This window comes from Homalodisca vitripennis, unplaced genomic scaffold (assembly GCF_021130785.1).
Source record: "Homalodisca vitripennis isolate AUS2020 unplaced genomic scaffold, UT_GWSS_2.1 ScUCBcl_1949;HRSCAF=6219, whole genome shotgun sequence".
Classification (NCBI taxonomy): Eukaryota; Metazoa; Arthropoda; class Insecta; order Hemiptera; family Cicadellidae; genus Homalodisca; species Homalodisca vitripennis.
Window position 1 is genome coordinate 5968 of NW_025778061.1, and position 20472 is coordinate 26439.

Genomic DNA, 20472 nt, shown 5'->3' on the forward strand with positions numbered 1-20472 from the left:
AAAAGTCTGAAAAACCGGACTTTTTTACTTTTAAACCCCACAAAAAAATTCCCAAAAAATTGCGCATTCTTGCAACCCGTGCAGACATTTTTTGTAAGCCCGATAGCGGGCGAACCGTAGGAGCTAGCTCGGATCTGACGAAAAATTCATGGTCAGGAATGAAGTGAACTACAAAAAAGGTCCAGTGACTTTTTGCTCTATCTTCCATGGTTAAGCGAGAAAACGCTCTAATATTTGACATTCCAGAGATGTTTTTTGCTAAAAATAATGTTTCGAGCCCGATAGCGGCCGAACCATTGGTCGTAGCTCAAATCTGATTGACCCATCAAATTAGCAAATTGCACGATCTACAGAAAAGGTCCAGTGACTTTTTGCCCTATCTCCATTGGTTCGGCCGAAAAACGTGATTATGTGCATTTTTTTTGTAATATTTACGTGATAAGTTTGTTTTTGAGGTCGATAGCGGCGAAAACCATTGGTCTGAGGGCAAAATAAATCGAAGGTTAGATATAGGAAATGAAGTGATCTATAAAAAAGGTTAAGTGACATTTTACTCTATTTCCATTTGTTTGTCCGCAAAATGCTATTAAGTGAAAATATTTGGAAATTTTCGCCTTAAAAATTACCTTCCGGGTTTGATAGCGGCTAAACGGTTGGTCGTGGCTCAAAACATGTCATATAATAAGTTTTAGTAAATGACGTGTTCTACAAAAAAGTTTTGTAGCTTTTTGCCCTATCCTAAATGGTCTGGCCAAAAAACCTGTTTTAAATGGAAATAATTTGTAATTTTTTACGTAGAAATGTTGTTTTTTGGACTCGATAGCGGCTAATACATTTGTAGTACCTTAAATATTATATTTTTGATAACCAGAAAATAATGCGATCTATAAAAAAGGTCAAACAGCTTTTTGTCGTATATCCTTGCGTAAGCCTGAATAACGCTCTTAATAGCAAAATCTTTGCCGTAAATTAGTAATTTTTAGGGGTTTTTTGATTTTTTTTCCGACTAAAATTTGTTCAATGCATAACAGTTTCCAGATTGAGTTTGTATTACTACGTAAACGACTGACTAGTATACGCCTACTAGAGCACATCGCGAATTGGCTGAGCGTTAGCGAAGCGTCAAATGTAGATGGGAGTAGAGTGAAATTTTAATTATGTTCACTGACACAACACCCTTTAAAATAGGCCCACGTGTGTCATTAACCCCTTGTAACATTAACCCCCACCACCGGAATTTCCTGATATAACCAGATAACCTCCTGAGTAAATTAAACCCCCTGATGTCTTAACCCCTGGTAACATTAAACCCCCCCTAGGGAATTTCCAGGCATGACCTCATGTCCGAATTTTAACCAATCACCAAATCTCTTAACTCCCCCCCCCCGGGAAATTTCCTGTTATGACCAGATAAACTCCTGAGTAAATTAAACCCCGAGATGTCTTAACCCTCGGTAACATTAACCCCCCCTGGAATTTCCTTGTATGACCAGATAACCTCCTGAGTAAATTTAACCCCCTGGTGACCTAACCCCGGTAATGGTAACCCCCCCTGGGAATTTCCTGGCATGACTATATGAACTCATGAGCAAATTAAAACCCTCTAAACAACTTAAAAATATTGACTTAGGGTAGGTTTTTATTATATTTACACTCAACAATGTACAATAGTTTGACCGGTGCAGACTTTCCTATCACGCTCTGTACCTCGTATACCAGAGCTTGTAGCTCGAATCTGAGCTCACAATCGAAAGATAAAATTAAATTTCCGACAAGAAAGGTCCAGTCACTTTTTCTCGTATCTCTAACGGTTAAACCACAAAATGGCCTTGGAGTCAAAACTTTGATAAAAAACTGGAAAATTAAAAAAAAAATAGGTCTAATACTATTCCGAATTCCGCTTATCCCCGAATTTGGCCAACACCCAAATGAGCGGCATGGGGTGTTTCATTAACCCCCCCCCCCCGGATTTCCTGGTATGACCAGATAACCTCCTGAGTACATTAAGCCCCCTGAAGTGTTAACCCCCCCGTTAACATTAAAACCCCCAGGGAATTTCCTGGTATGACCTCATGTCAAAATTGTACTAATCACGAAATCTCTCTTATTCCCGAATTTGCAAGCATACAGTAGATTTACCACTCACCAAATCTCTTGACCCCCCCCCCCCGGGAAATTACCTGGTATGACCAGATAACCTCCTGAGTAAATTAAACCCACTGATATCTTAACCCCTGGTAACATTAAATCCCATTAAACCCCAGGGAATTTCCTGGCATGACCTCATGTCCGATTTTTACCAATCACCAAATCCCTCTTATCCCCGAATTTGCAAGCGCATATCATGGGGGGCTGGGGGCGTAGCCCCCAGCGAGCCGAAGGCGAGTCTAATATATATACAGCCGCATGTGTAACTCACTCACGTATACAAATTCTAAGGTACTTCTAGAAGTGATGGAAACACGAAATTTGGCACGTAGATGGCTTTTGCCGTGAAACCACCGGGAAAAGTCTGAAAACCGGAATTTTTTTATTTTAAACCCCTCAAAATGAGTCGAAAAACACGTTAAAATTGACCAATAGTTAGGGACAGAGATGGTAGTAAGGGATGGAGCACCGAGCTCTGTACGGTACTCAACAGAGCAAAATAGGCAGATTATGAACAGTAAACGTTTTATATTATTTCACCTATCTTTGATTCTTTTCATTTCTTGGTGGTTATTCTATCCTACGTTGATAAACTATCGCGATTGGTCTCTTATTCTACTTTGAACGGTTTAGTCGCAGTCAGCAACATCAGATTGGCAGATAGGGACATAGTTAACATCGCCTAATACTATTCCGAATTCCGCTTATCCCCGAATTTGGCCAACACCCAAATGAGGCATGGGGTGTTTCATTAACCCCCCCCCCCCCCCGGATTTCCTGGTATGACCAGATAACCTCCTGAGTACATTAAGCCCCCTGAAGTGTTAACCCCCCCCGTTAACATTAAAACCCCCAGGGAATTTCCTGGTATGACCTCATGTCAAAATTGTACTAATCACGAAATCTCTCTTATTCCCGAATTTGCAAGCATACAGTAGATTTACCACTCACCAAATCTCTTGACCCCCCCCCCCCGGGAATTACCTGGTATGACCAGATAACCTCCTGAGTAAATTAAACCCACTGATATCTTAACCCCTGGTAACATTAAATCCCATTAAACCCCAGGGAATTTCCTGGCATGACCTCATGTCCGATTTTTTACCAATCACCAAATCCCTCTTATCCCCGAATTTGCAAGCGCATATCATGGGGGGCTGGGGGCGTAGCCCCCAGCGAGCCGAAGGCGAGTCCCATATAATATACAGCCGCATGTGAAACCACTCACTCACTCACTGACTGACAGATATATACAAATTCTAACATAGTTCTAGAAGTGCTAGAAACTTGAAATTTGGCATGCAGGTACCTTTTGCAATATGACCCGGAGGAAAAGTCTGAAAACTGGACATTTTTACTTTTAAACCCCTCAAAAAAATTATTAAAAAAACGCGCATTTTTTACCGTTGCTGGCCTTTTTTTTTAAGCCCGATAGCGGGCGAACCGTTGGAGCTAGCTCAAATCTGACGAAAAATTCATGGTCAGGAATGAAGTGAACTATAAAAAAGGTCCAGTGACTTTTTGCTCTATCTTCCATGGTTAAGCGACAAAACGCTCGAACATTTGACATTCCAGAGATTTTTTTCGCTTGAAATAAAGTTTCGAGCCCGATAGCGGCCGAACGGTAGGTCGTAGCTCAAATCTGATTGACCCATCAAATTAGCAAATTGCGAGATCTACAGAAAAGGTCCAGTGACTTTTTACCCTATCTCTATCGGTATGACCGCAATACGCGATTATGTGCAAAATTTGTGTAATTTTCCTATGCAAAATTAGATTTAGGGCCCGATAACGGCCAATCGATTAGGCACAGCTCAAAACAAAACAAAAGAGCAACTTATAAAATTATGTGATCTAAAAAAAAGTTCCAGTCACTTTTGGCCCTATCTTTATTAATTCGGCCAAAAAATGTGATTATGTGCAACATTTTTGTAAATTTTACGTGGAAATTTAGTTTCAGTTATCCATTGCGGCCAAACCGTTGATCGTAGCCCAAAACAGATAGAAGACTGGAATTAGGAAATCACGTGATGTACAAAAAGGCTGTAGTTACTTTTTGCCCTGTCGTCAATGGTTTGGCTGCAAAAACGTGTTTAAATGCAAACATTTTGTCATTTTTACATGAGATTTCTGTTTCTGGAGGCGGTAGCGGTCGAACTATTGGTTGTAGCTTGAATATTAAATTTTTGATAACCAGAAAATGATTAAATTTACAAAAAAGCCCACGCACCTTTTTTGTGTGTCCTTCCGTAAGCCTGAAAAAACTCTCTTAAAAGCAAATTATTTATCGTGAATTAGCAATTTTTGGAGATGTTTCATTTATATGTGGCCGATATTTGTGTAATTCATTCCAGATTCAGATTGCACTTGCTTTGCTAGGTTAAGGGGTGAATACAACTCCACATTGGAAATTGGCTGAGCGTTAGCTAAGCGTCAATAGTAGAAGGGGATAGAGTGAATTTTTATTACGTTCACAGACAAAACACCCTCTAAAATAAACCCAAGTGTGTCATTAATACCTTGTAACATTAACCCCACCCCCTGAATGTCCTGGTATGACCAGATAACCTCCTGAGCAAATTAAACCCCCTGATGTCTTAACCTTTGGTAACATTAAACCCCCCCCCAGGGAGTTTCCTGGCATGACCTCACGTCCGAATTTTACCAATCACCAAATATCTTAACTTTCCCCCCCCCGGGAATTACCTGGTATGAACAGATGGCCTTCTCAGTAAATAAAACTCCCTGATGTCTTGACCCCTGGTAATATTAAACCCCCCCCCCAGGGAATTTCCTGTCATGACCTCATGTCCAAATTTTACCAATCACCAAATCTCTTAACGCCCCCTCCTCGGGAATTACCTGGTAAGACCACATAACATCCTGAGTAAATTAAACCCCCTGATGTCTTAACCCCTGGTAACATTATCCCCCACCCCCAGGAAATTTCCTGGCATGACCTCATGTCCGAATTTTTACCAATCACCAAATCCCTCTTATCCCCAAATTTGCAATTTACCCTATCCTCGATGGTTTGGCCGCATCACGCATTTTAAAGTATTGATTTTTTAAGTTTTACCTGAGATTTTGTTTTCTGGCCTTTATTGCGGCCAAACTTTTAATTGCAGCACAAAATAAAAATTTTATTTTAATACTAATTGACACGATCTACAAAAAAGGTCAAGTGACTTTTTGCTCTATCTCCATTGGTTTGGCCGAAAAACGCTATTGAACAAAAATATTTGTTCGATTTTTCAACAACATTTTACTTCTGATCCGGTCGCGACCGAACGATCATCAATAGCTCAAATGTGTTTCCATTGTCTGTTAGAAAATGAGTAGATCTACAAAAAAGGTCCTTTGTACGTTTCCCGTATCTTTAACGGTTAACCTGAAAAATCAGAATAATATAAAATTAATAGATAGGGACGGAATGCTGTTTTTACTGAACAGACTTTTAGTAAATAATAAATAGCGGCCTAACTAGAGGTTATATCAAAATTCTGAGGGCAGAACACCCAAAACAAATTATATTTCCTACAAGAAATGTCCAGTCACTTTTTACTATATCTTCAACGGTTAAGCGACAATACGTCATCAAAGTTAAAAGTTTGGTTCACGTTGTAAAACTGAGTCTATCCCTATCTACTATACTTGAAATGCAGGGTTCGCCTAGCTCTGTACGGTACGTAACAGAGTACCTTAGGCCGTGTGAAACAGAGGCTGATCCTTTCGTAAATTCGTAGATAGGGACGGAGGAATTTTCGGATACTAAACATTCTTTGGCTTTGAATTGTTGGAACATCTCTACATTAGTCTTCTAAGTTAAATTTTTCTTTTAAACTCTTGTGATTATTCGCTTGTTTACGGTACTATGTCCTTTTATTGCGTTGCTAAGGGCTCTTTCCATCAAGGGAATGAGCAGTTGTTTCCGACGAGCAAAAACTCCCAGTGCACTGCGATTTCTGCTTGTGCCCTTGCCTGGAAGACTCTTAGATTGGAATTTTCTACAGCGGCTATCGATACGATTCTCATCACTGGTGATCGTATTTACAATACATTGCGAGATGAGAATCGCATGGGTGGAAACCGGTATTTGTCTCCTGATGAACTTCCTACCGATTTTATCATTCATGAACAGTCCGTATCCGTTGTAGAAAATTCCTTTGTGCACGACGCTCTGTATCCTTTGGCAGTGGGAGATATGGGTGACTGTATTTTATCTCTGTCTAATGTTTTGGAGGGTTTGATGGCCGAGGATTTAGAAAACACTGGGTTTCTCTTCACGGGACAAACGGTTACAGTTGCTTTTTGGCGCTCCCAGGGACAGCTGTACTTGTTTGATCCTCATCCAGTGAACGAGGACAGAGTGTACGATTTGGCTGATGACCAAAATAACCTGGCCCGCCTCTTCCAGTGCGAGAACTATTCAGCACTGGCCGCGTTATTGTTGTCAAATGCTGCTCTGGATGGGTCAGTGAGACAGTTCAGTGTAACTAGATTAAGATTTTCTATGCCGGCCCTTAGTTACAGTGAACCGGTACAGATAAATTCAGACACATTCGAAATTAAACCACTAGCATGTAATACACGGTCTAAACGCCACAATGAAAATGATTTTGAATATACCACAGTTAAAAATATCCCTAAGGTAATTTTATCCCCATTAAAAAGTGTGATTAAATGTAAAACCATTGGAAGACCGAAGAAAATACGTCGTGGACGCCCTAAAACACTCACAACAACGAGAGACGAGCAAGTGAGAGAGGCGAGCAAAAGATACGTTCAGCGGAATCCTAAAATAACTCGTGACACAAATCGTAAATATCTAGCACAAAACCCCGAAGTCCACAGGAAAGCAGTCCGTATTTATAGCCAACAGCATCCTGAAGTCCACAGAGAATCTGTTCGCCGATACGACGCGCAGCATCCTGAAGTCAACAGAGATGCTGTCCGCCGTTATAGTCAACAGCGCCCTGAGGTCAATAGAGATGCTGTCCACCGTTACAGTCAACAGCATCCTGAAGTCAACAGAGATGCTGTCCACCGTTACAGTCAAAAGCATCCTGAAGTCAACAGAGAAGCTGTTCAGCGCTACTACAAACAAAATGTGGAAACATGTCGGGGAAGAGTTAAGGGGTTCCGTTTGTTAAATCCTAAGCTAGCCGAACTTCGTCACTTGCCAATTTCACTTGCTCGGCTCATCGTTGCCCACGGACCAATGGCACATTGGAGTGGTGCATTGCTTTACGATGTTAACAGCTACAAGCTAAAGAAAACCTGCTTTTGGAATGATGACGTATTTATCTGCCCTCACTGCCAAGCACCTCTGTTCGCGGAAGAAGAAGATAGAAAGAAGTGGTGTTGTGGAGAGGGAGCATACAATGTGAACAAAATACCACCTCTCAATGCACCATTCTACTCTAACCGACGCTTCCTCGACAGAGCGCGTGCTTACAATGACCTCTTTGCTCTCTGTGCCCTCAAAATTTCTGGCGGATACCGGCACCCAAGTGGCCTCTCATTCTTCAAAATCGAAGGGAGGATGTATCACCAGGTGTACAGCTTGGACGCCCCCGGCCAAAGGTTTGTTACTGCGGGCGGTGACGTCCAATTCGTAAATCGGTGCCGCCTTTACATCGACGATGGCGAAGAACGCAGGAACATTGCCATTAGTAGATCACTTGATGCCGCCACAGTGGACGAAATTAAAAATTATTTAGATTCGTTAAACCCTTATGTCCATGACTTCCGGCGGTTAAGTGATGAGCCCTTGGTAAACGCTCACTTAGAATTCCAGATTACAAGTCGAGCTACTCATGGCAATGTTCTTGGTGACAGGCAAAGAGGTATTGAAGTGCACGCCGTGCTTAGTTGTGATGATGCAGTCACTGAGCCTCGTCGGCTCACCGTCTGGAAAGTGGGGGCTGGAAGACCTTCTACCATCGATCTCTTTAGTCCTCTGATGGAGCCCTTCCAGTACCCACTTCTCTATCCGCAAGGCACTTTGGGTTGGCACATCGGCATGCTGGATAATAACGGGAAAAAACTTTCTCAGTATAACTATTCACGTTGTCTCTTGCTCTCCGATCCTCGTTTTTCTTATCTTGGCCGACTTTCTCAAGCTTGGCAGGTCGAGATGTTTGCGAGGTTTGAAGAGGAGAGACTTCGTTTTATTAAATTCTCACAGTCAAGGTCGTCAGCCCAAAATGCCATGCGGATAGGACAGCTGAATGAACTTCTTGACGCTCAACGTGATGGTCTGGCAGGAAGGCAGGTTAGCGACGACATCGCTCGGGATGAAACAGTCCAAGGCGAGGGTGGGGCACAGCCTGGAAAGATTTACCTCCCAAGTACGTTCACTGGTGGGCCCAGGTACATGAAAATTCATTACGAGAACGCGATGGCTCTCGTCACACGCCTGGGTTCACCAACGTACTTCCTCACGTTTACTTACAGCGCGACTTGGGAGGAAAACAAGAGAGCGTGTCCTCACGGCAGTGGACGCAGTGACCCTAGCACGGCTTGCAGAGTCTTCCAGATCAAACTCCTCGAGCTTCTTCGAGATCTGCGGAGCGGAGCGATGTTCGGCTGTACGAACTATATCGTCTACGTCATCGAAATGCAAATGAGGGGCCTTCCTCACGCCCACATTGTGTTTAAGATTGACGGAGACGGTCCAGTACAAGCAAACGAAATCGACTCTGCAATCCGCGCGGACATCCCCTCAGAAAAAGAAGCCGGTGGAAGACTCAGGAAGTTGGTGTTGCAGCACATGATCCACGGTCCTTGTGGCACTGATCATCGCACCGACTTCCTGTGCTGGGACGCTGTGAAGGGTCACTGCACAAAGTTCTATCCTAAGCCTTCATGCCAGTCAACCCACGTAGATGATAGAGGATTCGTTCAGTACAGGCGGGACTATAGTAATACTGGTCAAATCAAGTCACGCAACAGGTCTGTTACTGTTCACGATGGATGGGTTGTGCCATATAATGCCGCACTACTGCTAAAGTATGAAGCACATATTAACTTGGAGCTTGCTTCTACCCGTCGCGTCATCAAGTATCTATTCAAATACCTGATGAAGGGTGGATCACTTCAAAATGTCACCGTCACTCCTTTGTGGCAACAAGAGGACGAGGTAGAACACTATGTAACTAAGAGAATGGTTGGTGCAAGCGACGCATGCTGGCGTCTCTTGGACTTCCCAATCTCAAAGTCAGAACCGAGAGTTGAGTGTCTACCCGTCCATCTTGAGGGTAAACAGCACGTCTGTTTTCGTCCCAGTGATCTCACCTCTGCGATAAATAGATCAAGCTCCAAGTTAATATTGTATTTTAACAGACCTGTTGATAAAACTTTTGACAGTTTAACTTACCTGACATTTTTTGAGAACTACATAATTCATGACAAACGACCAAAAACAGAACCTATATATGAACATCAAGACGGAAAACACTTCGTCACACCTCGCCAGCGTGGAGGGAAGGTATGTAGGGTATTTTGGGTCTCGCCTAATCGTGGAGAACTCTACTACCTTCGGATGCTCCTCTTGTCAACACCTTGTCGCGGCTACTCCGACCTCCTGTCACGCGGTGGTCCTGATTGCCGTACGTTCCAGGAGGTTTGTCGTCAGCTCGGCTTGATTGAAGACGAGGATGAGTACCGCGAAGCGCTGCGAGAGGCTTCTGGGTTCATGGTCGCTTCCAGGCTTCGTTCCTTTTTCGTGCTCCTTTGTAATATGGGTGCTCCTGCAGCAGTTCTGTGGGATTCCTTCCGTGACACCCTTTGCGAGGACCACTTGGAAAGGAGCCCACTTGACCCCGAAAGAGCGTATACACTTTCCTTGATCGATATCGATCGCAGTCTACGTCGGCAGGGATTGTCTTTATTGGATTGTGGTCTCCCCGACGTGCAGGATGACACGACGGAAGTGGGAAGGGAGCTGTTGGACTATGGCGAGAACCAACAGCGGGCCATTGTCGAGGAATGGGAACAAAAGCTCTTAGAAGACCAGAGACGCGTTTTGCAACACGTGCGTTCCCTTCTCGACAACCCCGGTGACCGCCGATCCTCAAGAGTAATCTTCCTAGATGGTCCCGGGGATATGGCAAAACGTCACTTCTTCGTGTCATACTGGCACATGTGCGTAGTTGTCGCCAGATTGCACTGGCCGTCGCCAGCTCGGGCATCGCTGCTGGAAACATGCCTGGTGGTTCAACGGCTCACAGCATGTTCCGGCTTCCGCTCGATCTGGGCGACGGGTCTGGCGTTTGGAACATAACCAACGGGTCCCAGCGCGCAGAACTGATAAGAGCTGCACAGCTCATCGTCTTCGACGAGGCCCCGATGGCCCATCGCTACATCTTTGAGATCCTCGACCGCTCGCTTCGAGATCTCATGAACCGTGATGAGCCATTCGGTGGCAAGATCTTTCTGTGCTCTGGAGATTTCCGGCAGATCGCACCCGTTGTTGTAAAGGCACGAACGGCAGATGCCGTCGCGTGCGTTTCACTTCGGGCCTCGCGTCTGTGGCGACTGTTCCGCGTCTTCTCTCTGACGACACCGCACAGGACGAGCAGTTCCGTTGACTACTCTGACTTCCTTCTCGCAGTAGGCAACGGCACTGTTCCGTCCATAAATTTCGGGGAGGGTAGAGAGAGTGACAGACTTATTCCCTTGGCCGAGGTGAGGTATGTCACTGCATTACAAGTGCTCATCTCAACCGTCTTTCCTGCCGACGTACTCCGCGATCCCGATCAGTGTGCTCGTCGTGCGATCCTCTCGACTCTGAACGTGAACGTTAGAGAGATCAACGACATAATCTTGAACTCTGTAGACGGTCGCCTTCATGAGCTGCGAAGCGCCGACACTGTGGACCGTGAAAACGATGACAATCTTGCTGTTGAAGTCCCTCTACTGAACCAGGCTACAGGCAAGGGTGTTCCTGATCACGTGCTGCGACTTAAGATCGGCTCAGTGTGCCTCATCATGAGGAATCTAAATATCGCCGACGGCCTTGTAAACGGCACTAAGGTCATTGTGACGGCTATAACCAATCGGTTGATTACTGTCAGACGCCCTCACGACGCGCAACCTATCGGTATTCCTAGAATAATCTTTAGGTTCGCGATCGTTGAAGGTTCGCCGTTACTTGTCCGTCGACGTCAGTTTCCTCTGATGCTGGCATACGCGATGACTGGCCACAAGAGCCAAGGTCAGACAATAGATCAGGTCGGAGTCGATCTTCGCACTGATTGTTTCACTCATGGCCAGCTGTACGTCCTGCTCAGTAGAGTTCGATGTCCGGAAGACATAGTTGTCCTCGTCCGCCCCGAAAGGGTACAAAATGAAGTCGCCTACGCGAAGAACATCGTGTACGGCGAACTTCTTCAGTGAACCGGATTGAGATTGGCAGTAGGCTAGGGGGCCTGTCCAAACAAAACTCCCCGTCGAGATTGACACTGGCAGTAGGCTAGGGGGCCTGCCCAAACAAAACTCCCCGTCGTGATTGACACTGGCAGTAGGCTAGGGGGCCTGCCCAAACAAAACTCCCCGTCGTGATTGACACTGGCAGTAGGCTAGGGGACCTGCCCAAACAAAACTCCCCGTCGTGATTGACTAGGCAGTAGGCTAGGGGTCCTGCCAAAAAAAACTCCCCGTAGTGACTGATTAGGCAGTAGGCAATGGGACCTGCCAGAACAAAACTCCCCATTCTGATTGATGCGGCAGTAGGCTAGAGGGCCTGCCAAAACAAAACTCCTCGTCGATGTAAATAGTTTTCTGTATATATGTAAATATATGGTCTCTATGTTTGCCGGCCTCCCCGTGGCGAGACTGGATACGTCATGCTTGCTTTTAAAGCATTGACAAACTAACGGGCAAACAACAATTTCAACAATACATTATTACCAAATAATTTGACACAAGTACATACACAACTAAATATGCAAAGATGGACACAGATTTAATATATGGTCTCTATGTTTGCCGGCCTCCCCGTGGCGAGACTGGATACGTCATGCTTGCATTTAAAGCATTGACAAACTAACGGGCAAACAACAATTTCAACAATACATTATTACCAAATAATTTGACACAAGTACATACACAACTAAATATGCGAAGATGAACACGACATTGAAGATTAACATTAACCAACGATTTATGTAATTTTGTTAATAATATATGGTCTCCACGTTTGCCGGCCTCCCCGTGGCGAGACTGGATACGTCATGCTTGCATTTAAAGCATCGACAAACTAACGGGCAAACAACAGTTTCAATAAAAAAACATTATTACCCAATAATTTTACACAAGTATATACACAACTAAATATGCACAGATGTACAAAGCTTTAATATATGGTCTCTATGTTTGCCGGACTCCCCGTGGCGAGACTGGATACGTCATTCTTGCATTTAAAGCATTGACAAACTAACGGGCAAACAACAGTATCAATAAAAATACATTAATACCCAATAACTTTACACAAGTATATACACAACTAAATATGCAAAGATGCACACGACATTTAAGATCAACATTAACCAACGATTGATGTAATTTTGTTAATATTATATGGTCTCCACGTTTGCCGGCCTCCCCGTGGCGAGACTGGGTACGTCATGCTTGCATTTAAAGCATTGACAAACTAACGGGCAAACAACAGTTTCAACAACAATAAGTTATTACCAAATCATTTGACACACGTATATACACAACCAAATATGCAAATTTCCACACGACATCAGAGAATATCATTGACTGTAATTTTGTTAATAATATATGGTCTCCGTATTTGAGCATTGACAAACTAACGGGCAAAGAACAGTTTTATCAACTTAATGTTACTAGCAACTAATTTGACACAAACATATGTAACGCTGAATCTCCCAACTTGCAGCCGTGATGCGTAAACAATATTAGTAACGGTTTGACCGCTATCGGACCCGAAATCTCAATTTTCACGTAAAAATTAAAAGAATTTCGCACGTAATGGCGTTTTACGGCCCACCCAAGGGAGATACAGCAATATATTACTTGAACTTTCTTTTAGACCACGTTATGCACTAAATATTGTTTAATAATGTGTTTTCCCACTAGAAAGGACACAGTTGGGGACACGTAAATTTAAAACCTCAAGTCCGATTTTAACCAACAACCGAATCCCTCCTGTCCCCGAATTCCGCTTATCCCCGAATTTGCAAGCGTACATCATGGGGGCCTGGGGGCGTAGCCCCCAGCGAGCCGAAGGCGAGTCCTATAATATATACAGCCGCATGTGTAACTCACTGACATATAATCATACTAATTCTAACATAGTTCTAGAAGTGCTGGAAACGTGAAATTTTGCACACGCGTCACTTGTGTCTTCAAACCACCGGGAAAAGTCTGAAAACCGGAAATTTTTATTTTTGAACCCCTCAAAAATATTCCCGAACATACCCCTTTTTTGCCCATGCAGGGTTTCCTTTGGAGCCCGATAGCGGGCGAAACCGTTGGAGCTAGCTTCGATCTGACGAAAAAATTCATGGTCAGGAAAGAAGTGAACTACAAAAAAGGTCCAGTGACTTTTTGCTCTAACTCCATCGGTTCGGCCGCAAAACGCGCTTACATTAAAATATTTTGAAATTTTCGCCTAAAAATTTACCTTTCGGGCTCGATAGCGGCTAAACGGTTGGTCGTAGCTCAAAACAAATTTTCAATGGGATTTAGGAAATGGCGTGATCTACAAAAAAGGTCATGTAACTTTTTGCCCTACCCTCAATGGTTTGGCCGCATAACGCGTTTTAAAGTATTGATTTTCTAAGTTTTACGTGAGATATTGTTTTCTGGGCTCCATTGCAGACAAAAAATTAGTTTTAGGCCAGATAAAAAATTTGATTTTGATAGTAAATAATGCGATGTACAAAAAAGGTTCAGCCACTTTTTATTCTATCTGTCATGGTTTGGCCGTAAAACGTGATTATGTTGAAAATTTCACTGAAAAACTTACATTCTGGGCTCGATATTGGCCGAACCGTTAACCTTAGCTTAAATGTAACATTTTTTGTAACTAGCTATACATAGGATCTAAAAAAAAGGTTCAGCAGCTTTCTATCGTTTATCTTTCCGTAAGCCTGATAAATGCTCTAAATGACAAATTCTTCGTCGTTACTTTTAGGTTTTTTTAAATTTTTCAACTATAATCAATGCGCTTCATGCTGGTTCCAGCTTGACCTTGTATTACTACGTTAACGAGTGACTAAAACCCTCCTCCACGTCGGGAGTTGGCTGAGCGTTAGTGAAGTTTCAATAGTAGATAGGGACAGAGTGTTTTTTATTATGTTCAAAGACACAACACCCTCTAAAATAGGCCCACGTGTGTCATTAACCCCTTGTAACATTAACCCCCCCCCCTGGGAATTTATACATATGACCAGAACATATCCTGACTAAATTAAACCCCCGGATGTCTTAACCCCCTTTAACATTAATCTCCCCCCCCCGGGAATTTCCTGGCATGACAAGATAAACCTCTGAGCAAATTAAACCCCCTAAAAAACTTAAAAATAATGACTCAGGGTTGGGTTTTTGTTATATTTACACTAAACAATTCACAATAGCCCACCAGTGCAGTCCTTTCTCCACAGCTCCGTACTGGCTAAACCAGACGTTGTAGCTAAAATCCGAGGCCAGAATCGAAAGATAAAATTAAATTTCCGACAAGAAAGGTCCAGTCACTTTTTGTCGTAACTCTAACGGTTAAGCCTTAAAACGCTCCCAAAGTCAAAAGTTTGAGTAAATCTGGAAAATTAAACTATGGTATACATACGTCCTCTGACTTTGGTTAAAACCAAATTCTTCTTGTCTCCAAATTTCGCGAACACATAACTTAACTCTTCTACCACATCAATTGATTAATATTATACACCACACATCTTTTGGCTGAGCGTTAGCGAAGCATTACGACCCGTAAGATTCTCGAGAACGGATACATAAAATTTGGAAACTTCACGTCTGAATTTAACCAATCACCGAACTACGCTTATCCCCGAATTTAGCCAACACCCAAATGGGGGCCTGGGGGCGTAGCCCCCAGCGAGCCGAAGGCGAGTCCTATAATATATACAGCCGCATGTGTAACTCCGACAAGAAAGGTCCAGTCACTTTTTGTCGTATCTCTAACGGTTAAGCCGTAAAATGCTCTTTAAATAAAAACTTTGGTTAAAATTAGTAAAACGACTGACTAGTATACGTCTACTGGAGCACATCGTGAATTGGCTGAGCGTTAGCGAAGGTTACATTAAACACCCCTGGAATTTCCTTGTATGACCATATAATCTCCTGAGTAAATTAAACCCCCCGATGTGTTAACCACCCTGGTAACATTAACCCCCCCCCTTAGGGAATTTCCTGGCATGACCTCATGTCCGAATTCTAACAATCACCAAATATCTTAACCCCCCTTGGGAAGTTCCTGGTATAACCAGATAACCCCCTGATGTCTTAACCCCCAGTAACATTAAACCCCCCCAGGGAATTTCCTGGCATGACCTCATGTCCGAATTTTAACTATCACCAAATCTTTCTTATCCCCGAATTTGCAAGCGTGAATTTAACCGCTCATCCCCGAATTTGCAGGCGTACATCATGGGGGCCTGGGGGCGTAGCCCCCAGCGAGCCGAAGGCGAGTCTAATATACTATACAGCCGCATGTGTAACTGACTGACTGATATATAGATACAAATTCTAACATAGTTCTAGAAGTGCTGGAAACTTGAAATTTGGCATGCAGGTACCTTTTGCAATATGACCCACAGGAAAAGTCTGAAACCCGGGAATTTTTACTTTTAAACCCCTCAAAAAAATTATCAAAAAAACGCGCATTTTTTACCCTTGCAGGGCTTTTTTGTAAGCCCGATAGCGGGCGAACCTTTGGAGCTAGCTCGGATCTGACGAAAAATCGTTAGTCAGGAATGAAGTGAACTACAAAAAAGGTCCAGTGACTTTTTGCTCTATCTTCCATGGTTAAGCGACAAAACGCGGGAATGTTTGACATTCCAGAGATTTTTTCGCTTAAAATAAGTTTTGGAGCCCGATAGTGGCCGAACGGTTGGTCGTAGCTCAAATCTAATCGACCCATCAAATTAGCAAATTGCGAGATCTACAGAAAAGGCTCAGTGACTTTTTGCTCTATCTCCATTGGTTTGGCCGCAAAACAGACAAAACTCCCTCTAAGCCAATATTACTCTGTCCCTATTTACGTAGATAGGAATAGAATCCAGTTATTTCCGTGCAGACTGTTCTTAAATAATAAATACCGGCCGAAGTATAGGTTATAGTAGCTAAAATCTGAGAGCAGAACGTCTAAAGTAAATTATATTACTACAAAAATTGTCCAGTCACTTTTTATCTTATCTCCATCGGTTAAGCGACAAAACGCACTTAAAATGAAATACGGCGTTAAGTAGATAGAGTATGGCGAGCTCTGTACGGTACGTAACAACGTACATTACACCATGTCAAACACCGTTTCAATAATTATTTTCCTTCTGTTTACCTGGTTGTTCTATTATGACATTTGAAGCGCGATAGTAGTTAAACGATTCATTATAAAATTTACAAACTTTCATAACATTGTTTGTATAACTGTTACGTTTTTTATACTGCATCTACATATATTGATTACTGTAGAACTAGTGATGGAAATTACGGTTACTTTGACGTAATAGGTTCCAACGTTACGTGACGGAGCCGTAAAAGGTTCTAGTAGCCTATTATTTTTGTCACCTATTACGGGACAGCTCCGGCTCCGCCTGGCGCTGTGGCTCCGCTCGCGCTCGGCCGGTCTGTCACTGTCACCATATTATTTAATGGTGACAGTTACGTTACAGCCGTAGCTCTCGTAACTTCAGCAAACACCCGTCACCGCAAACACTGATAATTCAACTTAATTTTTGAAATTACAGGTTAGAGTTGCAATACTAAAACATATTATTATTCGTAATTCTAAATTGCTTATGAACTAGTGTGTCATTTAAAATTTACTTAAGTTAAGTTACTATTAAGTCTTAAACCAGGGCTATAAAGTTGATAAGCCAATACCTTTTAGAATGTAATTTATGAGATACAACGTATTGAAAAAATATACAAAGTATATTACAACTACAATATGCAAGTAAAAATATACAACTAAAAAAACTTGTACTAAAAATATGTCGGCATTATAAAACAACAGCTCTTAACACAGTTTGCCTGACATATAATAAGAAAACTAAACTAAGAACAACTAAAAAAACTTATTGCACTAAATATCTGTTAGCATTTAAAAACAACAGTTGTTCACATCGTTTCCCTGATAATCTGGTACGTCGTTCTGTAATTATGTATCCTGCTTTTGAGAATAATCTCTCACAGGGGACCGATGTTGCCACTGCACAAAAATGTTTTTTTACAACTTGTGACAACAGAGGGTAAAAAACTTCATTTTGTTTCCACCACAGTAGTGGGTTTTCTGAGCGTCCGATGCATTCCTCGTCTAAATAACGGTTCATTTCAACAATTGCAGCAGATGTCTTTGAACCTGAAAATACAATGAATTATTGTAAGTGGATAATAAAGTGTTTTAACACGTAATTGAATATGACAGCAGATGCCTTTAACCCTGAAAATACAATTATTTTAAGTGGATAATAAAGTGTTTTTTAAACCCAATTTAATATGGTTTACAGATTAATATATTTTAACGTACCTGACGGTTTCTTGGATGCTATCATCTTATCAAGGTCTGCCCAGATAGAAAACTTTGCCTGTTTTGTAAGAGGCTGATTTCCATCGTCTTTTTCCTGACTTCCACTGACAGACGTCACAGAAGTGCTTGTCTTCTTGCTCCATATGGCTGACATGAGCTCAGTGCAGTAGGTTTTTATGGATCCAGCTGATTTTTCATCTGAAAATACTGCAAGCTTGAAACGTGGATCTAACAACGTCGCCAAAGCTATAGTCTTGCTGTTTTCAATGTTAGAAAATCTGGTTTTTAGTCCTTTGAGCAATTCATCAACTACACGTTTGGAGACTTCGCTTAGGGTTTCTTTTCTCATTTTATTGCAGACAGAAACTAGTCCATTGATAAATCCAATCACTTGGCTAGCTGTAAGGTAATTTTCCCCAGAGATATTTCTGGTTACTTCTTCAAATGGTTCCAGAACCATTACCAATTCGGAGCAAGTCTTCCATTCATCTTCGGTGAGCACTGGAATTTCTTTATTGATTAAAGCCACTGTCGTTTTAACAGCATCCTTCAACTCTGAAATTCTTTGCAACATATAAAATGTTGAGTTCCATCTTGTAGCTACTTGTAGAACTAGTTTTTTGGGTTCCAGTCCCAAATTTTTCTGTACTTCCCTTAGCTTCTCTGTAGCACTAGTGCTTCTTTTAAAATGAGAAACTATAGCTTTTATGCGATCTGTTAAGCTCTGACAAACCTTCAATGCATCCTGCAAAATTAAATTAATTGTATGGGCGAAACATCCGAAGTGTTTTAGTTTTAGTTCATTAGTTATAGCCCCTACAATATTACTGGCATTGTCAGAGACAATGATCATGATTTTGCCTTCAAGGTGAAATTTTTTTACAATTTTGTCTATTTCTACCGCCAAGTTTACACTTGTATGAGAAGATCTGATGACAGAACACTCAAGTAAAATTGATTTTAATTCAAAATCGTTAGAAATGTGGTGGGAAGTTAGAGCCATATAACTCTCTGTGTTTGAAGAGGTCCAAGTGTCAGTTGTCAAAGTAACATTTGATACTGTTAGCATTTCTTGTCGAACAGCATTCAAACACATCTCATATTCTGCTGGTATCATAGAAGATGAAATGGTTTTTCTGTTTGGCAGAACATAGTTTGGATTTAGACCATTGACGAACTTTTTAAAACCTTCGTCCTCTACTACTGAAAAGGGTTGGTAATCTTGAACAAACACATTTAAGAGGAGCTTGTCTAGTTTCTTCTTTTGGGTTTCACTAATTTTTTTCTGCTGAGGTATGAAGGACCTAATGCTTGGTTGGTTATTTGGTACAATATTACACATTGAACTATTAGTGGCAATGTTGTCAGAATTTACATTCTGCATGGCAATGTTGGTGTTCGATGTAGTCCTGTTTAAAGTAGAGGCCAAAGAAGGAACAGCAAGGGGTTCAACCACATTTGATACCGGTAAGTGTTTCCCTCCTGGCGGTGGCAAAGCAACAGTGGTATGTTTTCTTTCTAAATGCTTTCTAAGGTTAGAAACTGTAGTTTTAAAACTTGCCAATTGACCACATAAATCGCACCTAGCAATTTTACTTACGGGATCCGTAGTTGTGAAGTAAGACCACAAATAACTAGTCTTCTGTTTTCTGTTCATTTTGTTTCACACACCAGTCACACAAAATTAAAGATATTAACTACAAAAACTGAGTGAAACTATTAAACACAATTTTATTAATGTATAAAACTAGTGGAAAAAGTCCAAAACACTACTATTAAACTATTAATACGGTTAGAACTGTCAATAACCAACTTGAAATGCACAAACACGATAGTAGCCCTCAGAGTCAGAACGCAAGTGCATTGAAGTTTTCGTGTCATAACACGACACGAATGGTCTGTGAATCACGTGTGAATGACGTGACAAAACTCAAATATAGTGACAGCGGTAACGTAACGAATCCAGTGTCAGTGACACACCGTTCGTTCCGTATTACTCGTAGTTTTTGTAATAGGGTGATGGGTAGAAGTGACAGATCCAGACTGTTTCTCAGATAGCCGTTTACTAAGTAACTGTTATGTTTACGTGACAAAAATAATAGGGTGTTTGTTGTAACCTATTACAACGGTGACGGCTACTACGTGGTAATAGTGTTATTAAATCCTATTACGTTCTGTAACGACCATCACTATGTAGAACCAATGCCTTTTTTAGTTGCATTGCCAAGGGCTCTTTTCATCAAGGGAACTGTTTGGGTTCACGGCGTGAAGTAGATTGAGCCTCGCGAGCTCTGTACGGTACGTAACAACGTACCTTATACTGTGTCTAACACCGTTTCAATAATTATTTTGCTTCTGTTTACCTGTTTAATCTTGTATGACATTTTAAGCGCGATAGTAGTTAAACTATTCATAATACAATTTACAATCTTTTATAACATTGTTGGTATTAGTGATGGAAATATCAGTTATTTTGCTCTATCGGTGATCACTGATACCGTGATTCTTAGATATCGGTGATTTGTATCAGTGATTAACGGTGATCACTGCTACCGTCTCCAACGTCTTTTGTAGCCTGTAGGAAG

General features: G+C 42.0%; 1 protein-coding gene across 1 annotated transcript; it reads right to left on the reverse strand.

Moving 5' to 3' along the window:
- Nucleotides 1–16922: 16922 nt before the first annotated feature.
- LOC124371753 (zinc finger BED domain-containing protein 4-like) lies at nt 16923–20146 on the reverse strand. Its single transcript, XM_046830094.1, has 2 exons — nt 17888–20146; nt 16923–17719 (listed from the first exon to the last, which is right to left on the reverse strand). The coding sequence occupies exons 1-2, from the start codon at nt 19542–19544 to the stop codon at nt 17436–17438; spliced, it is 1941 nt and encodes a 646-aa protein (XP_046686050.1). The 5' UTR covers nt 19545–20146; the 3' UTR covers nt 16923–17435.
- Nucleotides 20147–20472: the final 326 nt, after the last annotated feature.

Bases quoted from the DNA above. Each gene is read 5' to 3' on its own strand.
- LOC124371753 (XM_046830094.1), bottom strand. From the start codon at position 19,544: ATGAACAGAAAACAGAAGACTAGTTATTTGTGGTCTTACTTCACAACT. The intron at 17,720-17,887 runs GTACGTTAAAAT...TTGTATTTTCAG, and splicing joins AGCATCCAAGAAACCGTCAG to GTTCAAAGACATCTGCTGCA.